This window comes from Ornithorhynchus anatinus, chromosome 17 (genome assembly GCF_004115215.2).
Source record: "Ornithorhynchus anatinus isolate Pmale09 chromosome 17, mOrnAna1.pri.v4, whole genome shotgun sequence".
Classification (NCBI taxonomy): Eukaryota; Metazoa; Chordata; class Mammalia; order Monotremata; family Ornithorhynchidae; genus Ornithorhynchus; species Ornithorhynchus anatinus.
Window position 1 is genome coordinate 12,433,501 of NC_041744.1, and position 12,995 is coordinate 12,446,495.

A 12,995-nucleotide genomic window follows, 5' to 3' on the forward strand; every position below is an offset into this window, starting at 1 on the left:
CAGGCTCGAGAATCAGGAGAACCAAGTTATAGTCCCGGCTCCACCACTTGCCTCCTGTCCTTAACCATTTCTGGGCCTCAGTTTCCTAATCTACATAATGGGGACACAATCCCAGGTCTCCTGCCCCTTTTTACTTGTAAGCCCCGAGTGGGACAGGAACCGTGGCTGACGGATGATTTTGAATCTGCCTGAATGCTTGTGTGTTTTGCTGTTCATCAATCCCATTACCATGAATGCTGACACACTGAGGTTTTATGGTCATCTGATTGCAGCTGATTTTGTGCTGTACTTCTCTCTAGTCATTCTTTCTCCATGGGTATTTGTTCATGTTCAATTGAGCCCTGTTTTTGTAGATCCAGTTTTCTAACCCATCGAAGTTCCTTTGAACTTTCTGTCTTCCAGAGTGTTAGCGAAGCTTTCCAGTTCCACACCTGCAAATTTGTTGAGCTGAACATCTATAAAGAAAGATGTTGAATAGAACCAGGACCAACTTGAATATTTTTCAAGTTGACCCTGACCCATGTATAACTTCTCTTAAGGTGTGGATTTTAGAGACTGCTGTGCAGCCATTTTGATTAGTAACAGTAGAATTGGCATTATTAACATTTGCTAAATCTGTGATAATAATAATAAAGGTGGCATTTGTTAAGTGCTTACTGTTTGCCAAACACTTTACTAAGCACTGGGATTGATACAAGCAAATAGGATTAGACACAGCCCTTCTCCTACATGGGGCTCCCAGTCGTAAATCCCCATTTCACAGATGAGGCCCAGAAAAGTGAAGTGACTTGCCCGAGGTCACGCTACAGACAGGTTGTGGAGCCGGGTTTAGAACCCAAGTCCTCACTCCCAGGCCCGTGCTCTAACCCCTGGACCATGCTGCTGCTCTAAAGCAAAGTACTTAAAGTGCTGAGGAAATTACAAGTAGCAGCTCCATCAAAAATATAATGCAAGCAGTAAAAACAAGTTGAAATTCAAGGTTAAAATTAAAATGCAAAGTAAACAGTGATCTAAGGATGCAGTCTTGGGGTTCTTCAAAGCGTCAAGTAAACAATTCTTAGCTACAAACTGCCATAACCTCCCCAACTTTAAACAGTTTAGGAGTATGTTTCACTCTTCCCTTGTTTGGGAAAGGGAGCCTGCCTCAGACTCTTTACGACTCCAAACTCTAAGCTCTTTGTGGGCAGGGCACGTGTCTGCCAACTCTGTTGTATTTTCACAAGCACTTAATGCAGTGCTCGGCACATAGTAAGCACTCAGTAGCATTAATTTGAGGGTCCTGAAGTCCTAGTGGCCAAATGGTTCTGGCCTGGTTTCATCAGATACTCTACCCGGGTTGAGGGAGTTCTTCCTTTGTAGAAAGTTTCCTTTCAGAGCAAGGTGCTAACCACTCTGACCACTCTGTTAACGTGTGACTTTGAGCTTTTTTTTTAAAAAAGAAGCTAACCCTACCCTCATGGATCCTCTCAGCAGGTAGCAAAGTTTGCTTTTGCAGTCTTTGCGGGTGATAAAGTAAAGCCGTTTTCATGCAACCTAGGATTTAAGTTAAAGCATTAAAATGTGATGTGTATCGTGTCCAAGCCTAAATGTTAATTTGCATGTATAGATGAACCCCGGGTTAAGACCCCCCCACCCCACCACATGGGCCCTGTGGGGATACCATAGAAGCAGCATGACGTAGTAGATAGAGCTAACAAATACCATCATTCTTATACCGCCCTGTATTATTTGCTGATTTCCCTTTGCATCTCTCCAACCCTTGGCATTATGTCCAGTCACTGCATTTAAATCAGTTATCTCTTTGCCCTCCCCCAAACCCAGCTGCTTTCTCGGCTGCCTCCCTTTCCGCACTCGAAACCCACATTTCTTCCCCCTTAAATGGTTATCGTTTTTCAAACTAACCTTAGTGATGCCATTGGCCACCGCTGCAAAACAAGTGGGCTGCTGCCTTGCCTCTGCATCTCAGGCAAAGCTTTCAGAACAAGGATGGATATCTAGTCAGGAATACTGGGGAGGTGTTCCCCTTCCCAAACTGTTACTGGCCTGATGTGTTCCTTTCCTCATTCCCTTGGCCTTGGCTGGGGCGGAAATCGGGGTCAGCAATAGCAGTCAGGTTTGGCAGTAGCCGCTGTCGCTGTGGTTAGTTTACAAAGAGAAATACTGCGGGTGGGACTAGGGAGATGGGGTGGGGGGCGTGTGGGAATCAGGTGGCAGGAAAGCCAATTGAGACTGGGGAGAAAGAAAGTCATGGATGAGGGAAGGGAAGGATCTGCAGTGTAGTTTTTTAATTTGGTGTCAAATCAGGTTGGTTCTGGAATTGCGTGGAATTTAAATTGCATGTAAATTATGAGCAAACATGCTCCTCGTTGTAGCTGCACTTTCAAGGACTTTAACCCAGTTATATGTATGAGGTATGCTTTAATTTAAAACTATGTATTCATTCAGGTTTCAGTGCAGTGATATCATTATTGGCTGCCTTATAGATACATTAGAACTGCCTCTGTAAGGGAGGGTTAGTGGTTTGGGGAAAGAGGGAAAGATTATATGTCTATACTTACAAAGGAGTCTGTGTCGCACCTTTTTTGCTTACTAGAGGTAAGTCTTCACAATCATGCCTAAAATGTTTGGAGAAAGAATTTGTTAGAAAAATCTGAGAAGTTAGAAGAAAATTTTTAATAATAATAATGGGTTGGGGGAGTCTTTAAGCCTCAATAAATATTGTAACTTGCCTAATTTCATTTGTATTTTTTGCAGGTTAATGGTGCAATGTAAGAAGCCTCTAAAGGTTTCTGATGAACTAGTGCAGCAGTATCAGAGTAAAAACCAGTATCTCTCAGCAGTAGTATCTGATGCTGAACAAGAACCTGAAATTGATCCATACGCATTTGTGGATGGAGATGTGGAATTCCTTTTTCCTGATAATAAAAAAGAGAGACAGAACACCGAGCGAGAAGTGGGCAAAAAACACAAAGTGAGTAGAAAGAGTACATATTGATATTTAAATATATTGCATTTGGTTCTCCTAACCTCTCTATTCTTAATTCAGTTTTGAGCTTAAATGTTTTTTCTTGAAAACTGTAATAATATCTCTGAAAATACCCTATTTGAAAATCTCGATAGCCATTTAAAATATTCATTTCAGAAATGGGATTTTTTTTTTTTTTACTGTCCAAAGATTTTTTCCTAAAGTTTCATAGTCTTTCTACCTTCATTCCAGTTCAAGATTTAGCAAAGGAAATTAGAAAGGTGTTTTCCCTCACGTGGGTAGGAGTTTTTGCTGGAAGTGACAAAACTTTTAAAGGAAAGCTATTACTGTATCTTAATATAGCTAACTAGACAACTGTTTGGATCACTTGTCTGTGCATAATTAGTCATTTTGATTGGTAAGTGTAACAAGGGTAAATATTCCTTGTAATTTTGACATTTTTGTTCATTTTCTACAAAGGTGGTAAATAATGATCCTAATACAGTATGTGGTATTGTTTGCAGGCAGAAGATGGTTCATCTAGTGTAACAGTATTATCACATGAAGAAGATGCTATGTCATTATTTAGTCCCTCTATCAAGCAAGGTAAAATGACTAGTCTACAAAGCAGTTTATTATATTCTCGAATTGGTAACGTAGATCAATCTTGGGTAACATCCTGTGCAGCTTTTAAAGTGAATTGCATTTTGCATAATTCATGTACTTCATTGAAAGGGAGCTTTCTGCATTTAAATTCACATCTCTATTGGCATGCTGGATTATCACAGTCTTGCAGTTTATGAGAAGAGTTCAGGTTTATGTAGAGCTTTGAATTTGAAGAGTACCACTCGAGACTATTTTAAATAGAAGTAGAAAATTCTATGAAACGAGGATATATATTCAAGCCTCATCTATTTCTGCCTAGGAAATCAGATCACCTTCATTACAACTCTTTTCTCTTGTAAGATCAAGTCTTTCTGAATTTTTTTTTTACACCTTTCTCTTACCCTTCCCCTAAAACTCACTAGCATTTGAGGATTTAATAGGTTGCCCGAAGCCTTGATCTTCCTCTCTATTTAGAAAAACAAGTCTTCACTGAATGGAGCAAAAATACTGTATCCAGTCTGTTATTTTTAAAAATTGCCCTCGGTTGGATGGGGTCATCGTTTAATTTTGAGAAGCAGTAATTTACCCATTTAAACTAACTACCCATGAAAGCTTTTTGTGGAAGGGGTAAGAAAGCATCAGCTGCCTTGATGGGCTTGCTAGCCGGTGAGTAGGATCTGAGCAGGTTAATGGTATGAGGATAGCATGGATTGTGCACAGTTGAAGGTATGTGATTGGCATGGTGCACCTGACTGACTTTTCAGGAGGGAGCGTAGTTCACTCTTCATGGGCGAGGGGGGAGAAGGGAGGCCGATGGAATTAGGCTCAGGATTTTTTACTCTCTTTCTGAAAGGGGGAAACCTTAACGAATCTGGGCTGTCGCAAGAGCAGCTCACTCAGTTTACGTGAACCAGGCCGAGGGAGTCAAGTTCCTGACCGTGGACTGGGAACTCGAGGTGCACTTTTGGCTGTGGTCTCTCTAGGCAGTGTTTCTAGGATACACATTTCGCCTAGGGTGAAACGCACCTCAAGCAGATGATGTCTAATCTATCCTATTTCTGAGTTTGATCAGTTTCGTCTCTGGGATGTACACCGCCCTGGTTTTCATCCCCAAATTTCTGTTTTTCGTGTGGCTTCTGAGTGAGGATGTATAGATTTTTAAAATTCCCCCCAGATAGTTCATCTGACTGAATTAACAGTATCTATCTTCCATTACTAATTATATTATTTTTGCAGATGCCCAGCGACCTTCAGGCCATGCCCGCCCTCCCTCAACCAGCTTGATCTATGACTCTGACTTGGCTGTTTCTTATACTGACCTCGACAATCTCTTCAATTCCGATGAAGATGAACTTACCGTGAGTGTTCCCGTTTTGCACTTAGAATAGGTGAAATCATGGTAGAATTGGATTTCTCTTCAAGGGTTTGGATGATGATTTTATTTCTCCATTAAAGACTTAGCGTATTGCAATCTTAATACCCTGGAATAGTTGTGAAATGTCTTGAAGGTTGAACCTCATGGAATTTCAGGAATAGCCTTGCTTGACATCTCATTCTACTTGGTAGTATTTGAAGAGTAAAGCCTTGATACAATTTGAACAGAATTCTGGTGTGAGGTTGTAATTTTGATTTCTTTGTGTACTTGTGAAAGAGTGTGATGCAGTGGGTGTTGCAAGAGATTTTCGTCAGACCCAGTTTTTAGGATTAGTGCTGCCACTACCTTCCAGTCTAATCCTCGGGATCTAGAGTGCCTCATTTGAAAAATGAATAATGGCTCATTGGTGGTGGTATAATTTGTAATTAGAAGTTGAATTGCTATGCAGAGACTAGATGACACCCCAAATCCTTAAAGCCGCAAGTCAAAAATAACTGGAAAATGAATGAAAAAAAATAATATAAAATTGCCTTTCTTTGCCATTATGTAACTTCAACTCACGTTGAAAAATCCATTTTATATTGGTGAAAATCAAGGCAGCCTTGGCTTCAGATAAAATAGCTTAAACCATATTTCCTCTAGAGGTCAGATTTGGATGGCTGATCAAGGAAAAGAATTAATCTCCCTTCTCATCCATTCTCTAGAATAATAGAAAGCCCTTTCTTATGAGGAAAATAATGGTTGGAACACGGTAAACTGTGAGCTGGCTTTGTATCTCCAGTTTTGAATCCCAATTTAATGCCTTGGTCCGGTATGTAAAGCCAGAAAAGACATGCAGTTATGATAATAAAGTACCAAACTCTTTTACATAACTTCCTGTTTGGAGAAGAAATCCTTTATATGTATAACCTTAGAATTCTCCCAGTATACATCCTTATAAATAAGTTGTAGACTTGCTTGTGAAATTTAAGGTGACAGAATAGGTGTGTATTTGTGATCTCTAAATATCTTAAAGTGTAAATTTATAAAGAAGTTAAAATAAGTCCAGTACATTAAGTGGGGTTCTTTAAACAGGGTTATATTTCTGGTTTTTGTCCAACTTAGTTAATACTGATTAGGTGCTTTTTTTTTAAATTGGACATTCAAGGCATTAATTGACTGAGTTTAGTTCCCTCTGAAGGTATATTGGTATTATGAGACTGGATTTATGTTGAATGAAAATTTGCTAGACAATGGTTTTAAAAAATGTCTTTTTTCATGAAATAGCCTGGATCTAAAAAAATCCTGAGTGGGACAGATGACAAATCCAATTGCAAAGAGTCAAAGACTGGAAATCTGGATCCACTATCTTGCATAAGTAAGCTTCCATCTCTCCATCTTTGATAAATTGTGGCATTTAGACAACTCCAAACTCAACCTAGCAATTTTCTTAGAATTTTCATCTACCCCTAAAATCGTTCAAAATTTCTCAATGGACTGAAAGGTGGGTTTTATTTCAATGCAGGCACTGCAGATCTTCATAAAATGTATCCCACACCACCGTCACTGGAACCACATATTATGGGATTTTCCCCAATGAATATGAACAATAAGGAATATGGGAGTATGGACACTACACCTGGAGGAACTATACTAGAAGGGAATAGTTCCAGTATAGGCACTCAGTTCAAAATTGAGGTTGATGAAGGATTCTGTAGTCCCAAACCTTCCGAAATCAAGGTAATGTGCACCTCGGTGTCGTTTTGAGGAGAAATGTTCCTCTTCCCTTGGAAGTCTTTCTATGTGGAATCGATTTTGTCTCCTGGCTCCCTTTAGAAACTTCCTGCAACGGTTCTGGTTTTTCTCTTATGAGCAGTGAATTGTTTTTTGGCAGAGGTGCCAAGCAACAAGACAGAGATGTAGAAAAGTTGAGACAGTTAATAGAAGACCTTTTGGCGTCTGACTGAAATGGCAAATTCTATTCAAATTGAAAGTCTGTAAAATAAAAAAAAAACACTTCCTAGTTTTAACAGTCATTCGATGGAAATTGCTCAGCACTTATTGTGTGCAGGGCACCGTACTAAGCGCTTGGAAGAGAAGAGTACAACAGAGTTGGTTGAACCCACTGCCTGCCCGCAATTACCGTTCAGAGAGGGACGTACAATTAATGGTACTATTAATGTTTGTTTGGAGGTTGTACTACTGAGGTAGTATTGTGATTGAATCTTTGTTTTCTAGGATTTTTCTTATATCTACAAACTTGAAAATTGTCAAGCTTTAGTTGGATGTTCCATGTTTGCACCTCTAAAGACCCTCCCCAGCCAGTGCCTGCCTCCTATCAAATTGCCAGAAGAGTGTATTTATCGCCAGAGTTGGACGGTTGGAAAACTAGAGTTGCTTCCTCCAGGACCTGCCATGCCATTTATCAAAGAGGGGTAAGTTTCGGGCGAGTCCATGTTGCCTGGCTTTCATGTAATCCAAAGATGCTCAAGTAGGCAAGGAAGAAAGCAGTACAGATTCTTTATCACCATCATCAGTGATATTTATTGAATGCTTACTGTGTGCTAAGCGCTTGGAAGAGTGTGATACAACTGAGTTGGTAGACATCTTCCCTGCCCACGGTGGTGACAAGTCTATAGATTCTCATCTGATCGAATGACCTGAGTTCTAATCCTGGCTCCGCCACTTAACTGCTGTGTGGCTTTTAACTTCTCGGGGCCTCGGTTACCTCATCTGTAAAATAGAGATTATGACACTGAGAGCCTCAGGTGGGACGAGGACTGTGTTCAGCCTGATTAGCTTATGTCTACCCCAGTGCTTAGTACAGTGCCTGGCACATAGTAAGCACTTACCATACACCATAAAATAAATAAATAAATAAATAAATTTACCCTGTAATGATTTTTACAGATTACTCCCCAGTAACACACTGGCGCTTTGTTGGGGGGCACATTCACTGTTCAGACACCTTTCGATGCCCTTACTGAATTCAGCATCCACATATATTGCTGAAATGCAGTGAATAGCTCTTTTGAGTTATCAGAGTAAATTTAGGGCCTGGCAGAATTGGGCTCATCACCTAATTAAACCATCAATAAATAGTCCACCCTTTTAATAGATGCTATTCAAAATGTCCCGACTAGAATAGCCATTATGTTGATTGTTCAATTGTGATTGTGGTAGAAAAAAAGTTTAATAAACGATGAACAGTTACTGATGTAGCCAACTTAATCCTAAAACACCACCTTGGTTTACAAGCCCCGAGAATCTTGTAAGGATTTAGCTAGAATTTGCAGGAAGTTGTTTTTGGATGTGAATAATTGGGCATATCTATCAGTTTTAATTCATGGTAACTTGAGAAAGGGGTGGTACAAAGAGACTTTATTACCATATTTTTATAGAATCTCCAAATTTAATAGTACATTGAGCAGGATTACTCTCTGAAAATAGACATAGTCTGCTTAGTGAGGAGAAAGGTGGAAGTTTATAAATGTTTTTACTTTGGTAATGTTGCCGGTAGTCTGCAGCCATTTAAGACAGAGCACTTTAAAAAAAAAAGTCCCTTTGATTTTTGATTTTGTACTAATTCTAATTGGAGCGATTGTAAAGTGTTATCTGACCAACTTTAAAGCGAGTTTTAGTGCTAATTTCCTGTCCTCTTTGTTGACTTCTCACTTTGGAAACCTTCCTAGCGATGGAAGCGCCATGGATCAGGAGTATGGTGCTGCCTATACCCCTCAAACGCATACGCCTTTTGGGATGCCCCCCAGCAGTGCACCGCCCAGCAACAGCGGAGCCGGAATCCTCCCTTCTCCATCCACCCCTCGTTTCCCAACTCCTCGAACCCCAAGGACGCCTCGAACCCCTCGTGGGGCCGGAGGGCCCGCCAGCGCTCAAGGTTCGGTCAAATACGACAATTCGGACTTGTACTCACCGGCTTCCACGCCGTCCACGTGCCGACCGCTAAATTCTGTCGAACCCGCAACTGTACCTTCCATCCCCGAAGCTCATAGCCTTTATGTGAACCTCATCCTTTCTGAGTCAGTGATGAATCTGTACAAGGACTGTAACTTTGACAGTTGCTGTATCTGTGTCTGCAACATGAACATCAAAGGTGCCGACGTTGGAGTCTACATTCCAGATCCCACCCAGGAGGCCCAATATAGGTGTACCTGTGGCTTCAGCGCTGTCATGAATAGAAAGTTCGGAAACAACTCCGGCTTGTTTCTTGAAGATGAACTGGACATCGTAGGACGCAACACAGAGTGTGGCAAAGAAGCAGAGAAGCGCTTCGACGCTCTTAGGGCCACCTCTGCTGAACATGTCAGCGGAGGATTAAAGGAACCCGAAAAGTTGCCCGATGAGTTAATACTGCTGTTGCAAGATCAGTGCACTAATTTGTTTTCGCCATTTGGAGCAGCAGACCAAGATCCTGCCCCCAGAATTGGCATAATCAGTAACTTGGTACGTGTTGAAGAGCGGGATTGTTGCAATGACTGCTACCTTGCATTGGAACATGGGCGACAGTTCATGGACAACATGTCAGGAGGAAAGGTTGATGAAGCACTTGTAAAAAGTACATGCTTACACCCCTGGTCCAAAAGAAACGGTAAGTGTGCCGATGAACCGAAACCTCTCTTGTTGTTTCCTTTAGTACATAAGACACATCCTTTGGAGGCGATGGATTTTCCCTTACTGCGGAGTCTCTTGTAGAGAGCGGTTTAATTCTGGGTGGCCCTCAAATACCCACATGCCTGTGAAATGTAGATTCTCCTTTAACAAGCTGCTGGTACAAAGAAACTCCTTCCTCCTTTCCCCTCCCTTTGCCTTCCCTTCCCACTTTTTCTTCTCCTTCCTTCCTTCCCCACTTCCTCTGCAAAGAGAGAGCAAGTCTCGATCTAAGTAGGAAGCCCTTGTTCCACCTTGTGGTTGTGAGCCATCTTCACTTGTGAATTGTTCCTAGCTGGGTAGCTAGGAAGCGAGAACCCTTCCGTGGCAGACGGAAGAAGAACTCATCAGAGGATTTTTAAGAATACGCTGTGCTCACATAACTGTTAGCCATTATTCATTATAAAAAGTATCTGACTTAAAACAGTATTTCACATTAACTGTAGTTTTCAGTTGCACAATGCAGACTTCTACCATCCCATCCAAAGTGGACTTGTGATGTAATTTTAATGTGATGAAAACCACAAGGAAGTGCAATAGTGAAATAGTGCACACAGAGGAAGAAGCTTACTTACAGTCTGGGCCAGTTAGTCTTTTTAAATGAGTAGGATATTTCTTGAATTTAGAATCTTGATCTTGAAATGTGGGGGCAGGATCTTGAAATGTGGGTGTTTTTTGTGATGTAGTTTTATTGCCCTTGATTTTTCTAATTTACGTTAAAGTGTAGTCTTGGAGTAGATCACTGCCTTGAATTGAGGTGGGCTTAGGGAGTCCGTTAGTAGCAGAAAGATTTATTCACTGACTCTAGCTTGGTAATTTGGGATAGTACTTCCTATTTAGACATGTTTAAATTTTTGCTGTCTGAATTTTCTATACAGCTTGCTTTTAAATTGGAGGACAGAAGAAAGGCAAAGACAATAAAATTTTGACTAGTGTAACGCTGAAATTGACAGGAATACTTCAGTCAAAGGTTTGCAAGAGAAAATAATTCTTCATGCTCAGTTGATTCATTTTGGGGGAGAACTAAGTTTAAAGAAGGGATGGCACCAAACAGTAAAATTATCACCTTTTCCTTCTTGCTTCCTTTGGTATTGATGCTGTTGAACAGTGAGGCAGAAAAGGGCACGAGTTCGATACAAACCAAAGTAAATTTTAAATTTCATCCTTTGACATCAGGCTTGACTGGGTTTTGAGCTATTTGGAGCAAGTTCACCATTCAGAAACTTGTGGCACAAGGTCCAGGTGGCCAGATTGAGTCAAGTCAGTTCTGAGTTACCTTTGTCAATGTGGGAAAGGGTTAGCATTGATAAAGGAAACTTCTCCAAAATCCAAAAGCTTAGTTTTAGCCATTAATTTTAACATTCCCATTAGCCAGTCTGCAGAGTCTACGATTAGCAAAACCTCATCATTTTTATTTGGGACAGAGACTGCATCCAATCTAATTTACTTGTATCCACCCCAGCGCTGAGTACAGTGCCTGGCACATAGAACGCGCTTAACAAATACTATTATTAGCATTATTAGCATTATTCTTCCCGTACCAGTGAAATGCTTAAAAAGCAGGAAGGAGAAACTGTAGATCTGGATAATCTACCAACTGAGTATTTAGTCCTATTTAATCAAAAGTTGAATGTGTTGTCATTTCATTCTGTAAACCTTTGATTATTCAGAGGCAGGTGAGCTGCATTTTATAGTGGGGTTTTATGTTATCTGTTCTAATATGACAGGAAGCTGTTATAGGCTCAAGTGCCGTTTTTTTAGCAGCACCTTATTCCTAGACTCCTGGGCACTTCCACCCACTCAGGTATTTACCTGAAAGGGAGAAATAGCCCAGAAGGATCCATTTCATTTTGGGGACTTCAGTGCAGCAACTGCGTAGAGATTCTTGTTTGCTTTTTTTGCTGGTACTGAAGTGGTTCTAAATCCAGTTTAGCAAATTTCTGGCCTTGGAGTTAACAGACTTCTTCCCCCCCTCAATCCCCCCACCTTCTGAAAAAGGTAAGAGGAAATGGCTCCCCACCATTGGCATAAATAAGTGCAGTATTGTTGAAGGTGTTGTTCTTCAATGTTTTCATTTTGTTTTCCTTCAGCAATGGATGTGAGCATGCAGTGTTCACAGGATATCCTTCGCATGCTCCTATCTCTCCAGCCAGTCCTTCAGGATGCTATTCAGAAAAAACGAACAGTGAGATCTTGGGGAGTCCAAGGTCCCCTAACTTGGCAGCAGTTTCATAAAATGGCTGGCCGAGGCTCCTATGGTAAACAAAATCTTTAATCATCTTAATGCCCCTTAAATGAGTTTGTCCAACCAGAATTTATAAGTGTAATTTTAGCTTGAATGTTAAACAAGTACATTCAGTTTTGCAAGAACACATGTTTTGACTATGGCTTTTGGACAGAACTCAACAGCAGAATTAGGGAACGTTCTTTTAACACCACATGCCTGGATCGAGCACGACAAGGTTGTACACCGGTGTGGAGTATCCAATACTGGATGAGAACTAAAACGTGGTCTTCCCGTAGTGTGCAGTTCTGCAAGAACCTCTGTGTTGCAAGAGAACTGGTTTATTACTGGACTTTGAAATGTCTCATATTTTGAGGTGATCAAGGCTCCTTGAGGGCAGGGATCATATCTACTAATTCTCTTGTACTCTCCCATGCACCTAGTACAGTACTCTGAACAGAGTAAGTGCTCAATAATTACCACTGATTGTTTCATCAAGACAGTTGGCTTGGGTCATATTTGGGTTTTTGGAAGCGGTGTGAGTTCATAGTGACTGCAGTAGTTGATGGGGTAAAAGACTAAGAAATTGATATTTAAATGATAAATATTAAGAGATTCTAAATAAACTACTAGCTTAAATTTAGGGAGACATAATCATTGTTGCCAAAAGTAGTCTCCTCCAATAATGTGTTTATTAATATTCTCATTGAATTAGGGAGGGATAGAGGCTTGTTTTTTTAGTTGATTTTTGACATTGTTAATAACAGTAAATTTAACTTTTGCCCTATATTTTGCACATTGCTGTATTATGTGTGAAACCGTGTTTGCTAAAAGCTGTCAATTTATCCTGCTTGTTTTGCGTTTTGTTTTTCTTCCCTAATGCATTATACAATGTAACTCTCCTTGTTTAGGAACTGATGAATCCCCAGAACCACTGCCAATCCCCACATTTTTGTTGGGGTATGATTATGATTTTCTGGTGCTCTCTCCATTTGCCCTGCCATATTGGGAGAGGCTGATGCTGGAACCCTATGGATCTCAAAGAGACATTGCTTACGTTGTTCTGTGTCCAGAGAATGAGGCCCTTCTGAATGGAGCCAAAAGCTTTTTTAGAGATCTGACTGCAATATATGAGGTACGGTGTTTGATTTATTGTCTGCAGGATAATTGGATGCGTC

The 12,995-nt window shown here is 40.6% G+C and overlaps 1 protein-coding gene across 1 annotated transcript in view; it reads left to right on the forward strand.

Annotated features, from left to right (window-relative positions):
• MED13 (mediator complex subunit 13) overlaps positions 1-12,995 on the forward strand; it is a 91,421-nt gene that overhangs the window by 60,806 nt on the left and 17,620 nt on the right. The window contains exons 10-18 of the mRNA XM_001509857.6: positions 2,755-2,971; positions 3,490-3,571; positions 4,808-4,929; positions 6,213-6,303; positions 6,451-6,665; positions 7,164-7,360; positions 8,618-9,534; positions 11,684-11,851; positions 12,729-12,952. Coding sequence (XP_001509907.3) covers positions 2,755-2,971; positions 3,490-3,571; positions 4,808-4,929; positions 6,213-6,303; positions 6,451-6,665; positions 7,164-7,360; positions 8,618-9,534; positions 11,684-11,851; positions 12,729-12,952 — 2,233 coding nt within the window. The remainder of the gene's footprint in view (positions 1-2,754; positions 2,972-3,489; positions 3,572-4,807; positions 4,930-6,212; positions 6,304-6,450; positions 6,666-7,163; positions 7,361-8,617; positions 9,535-11,683; positions 11,852-12,728; positions 12,953-12,995) is intronic.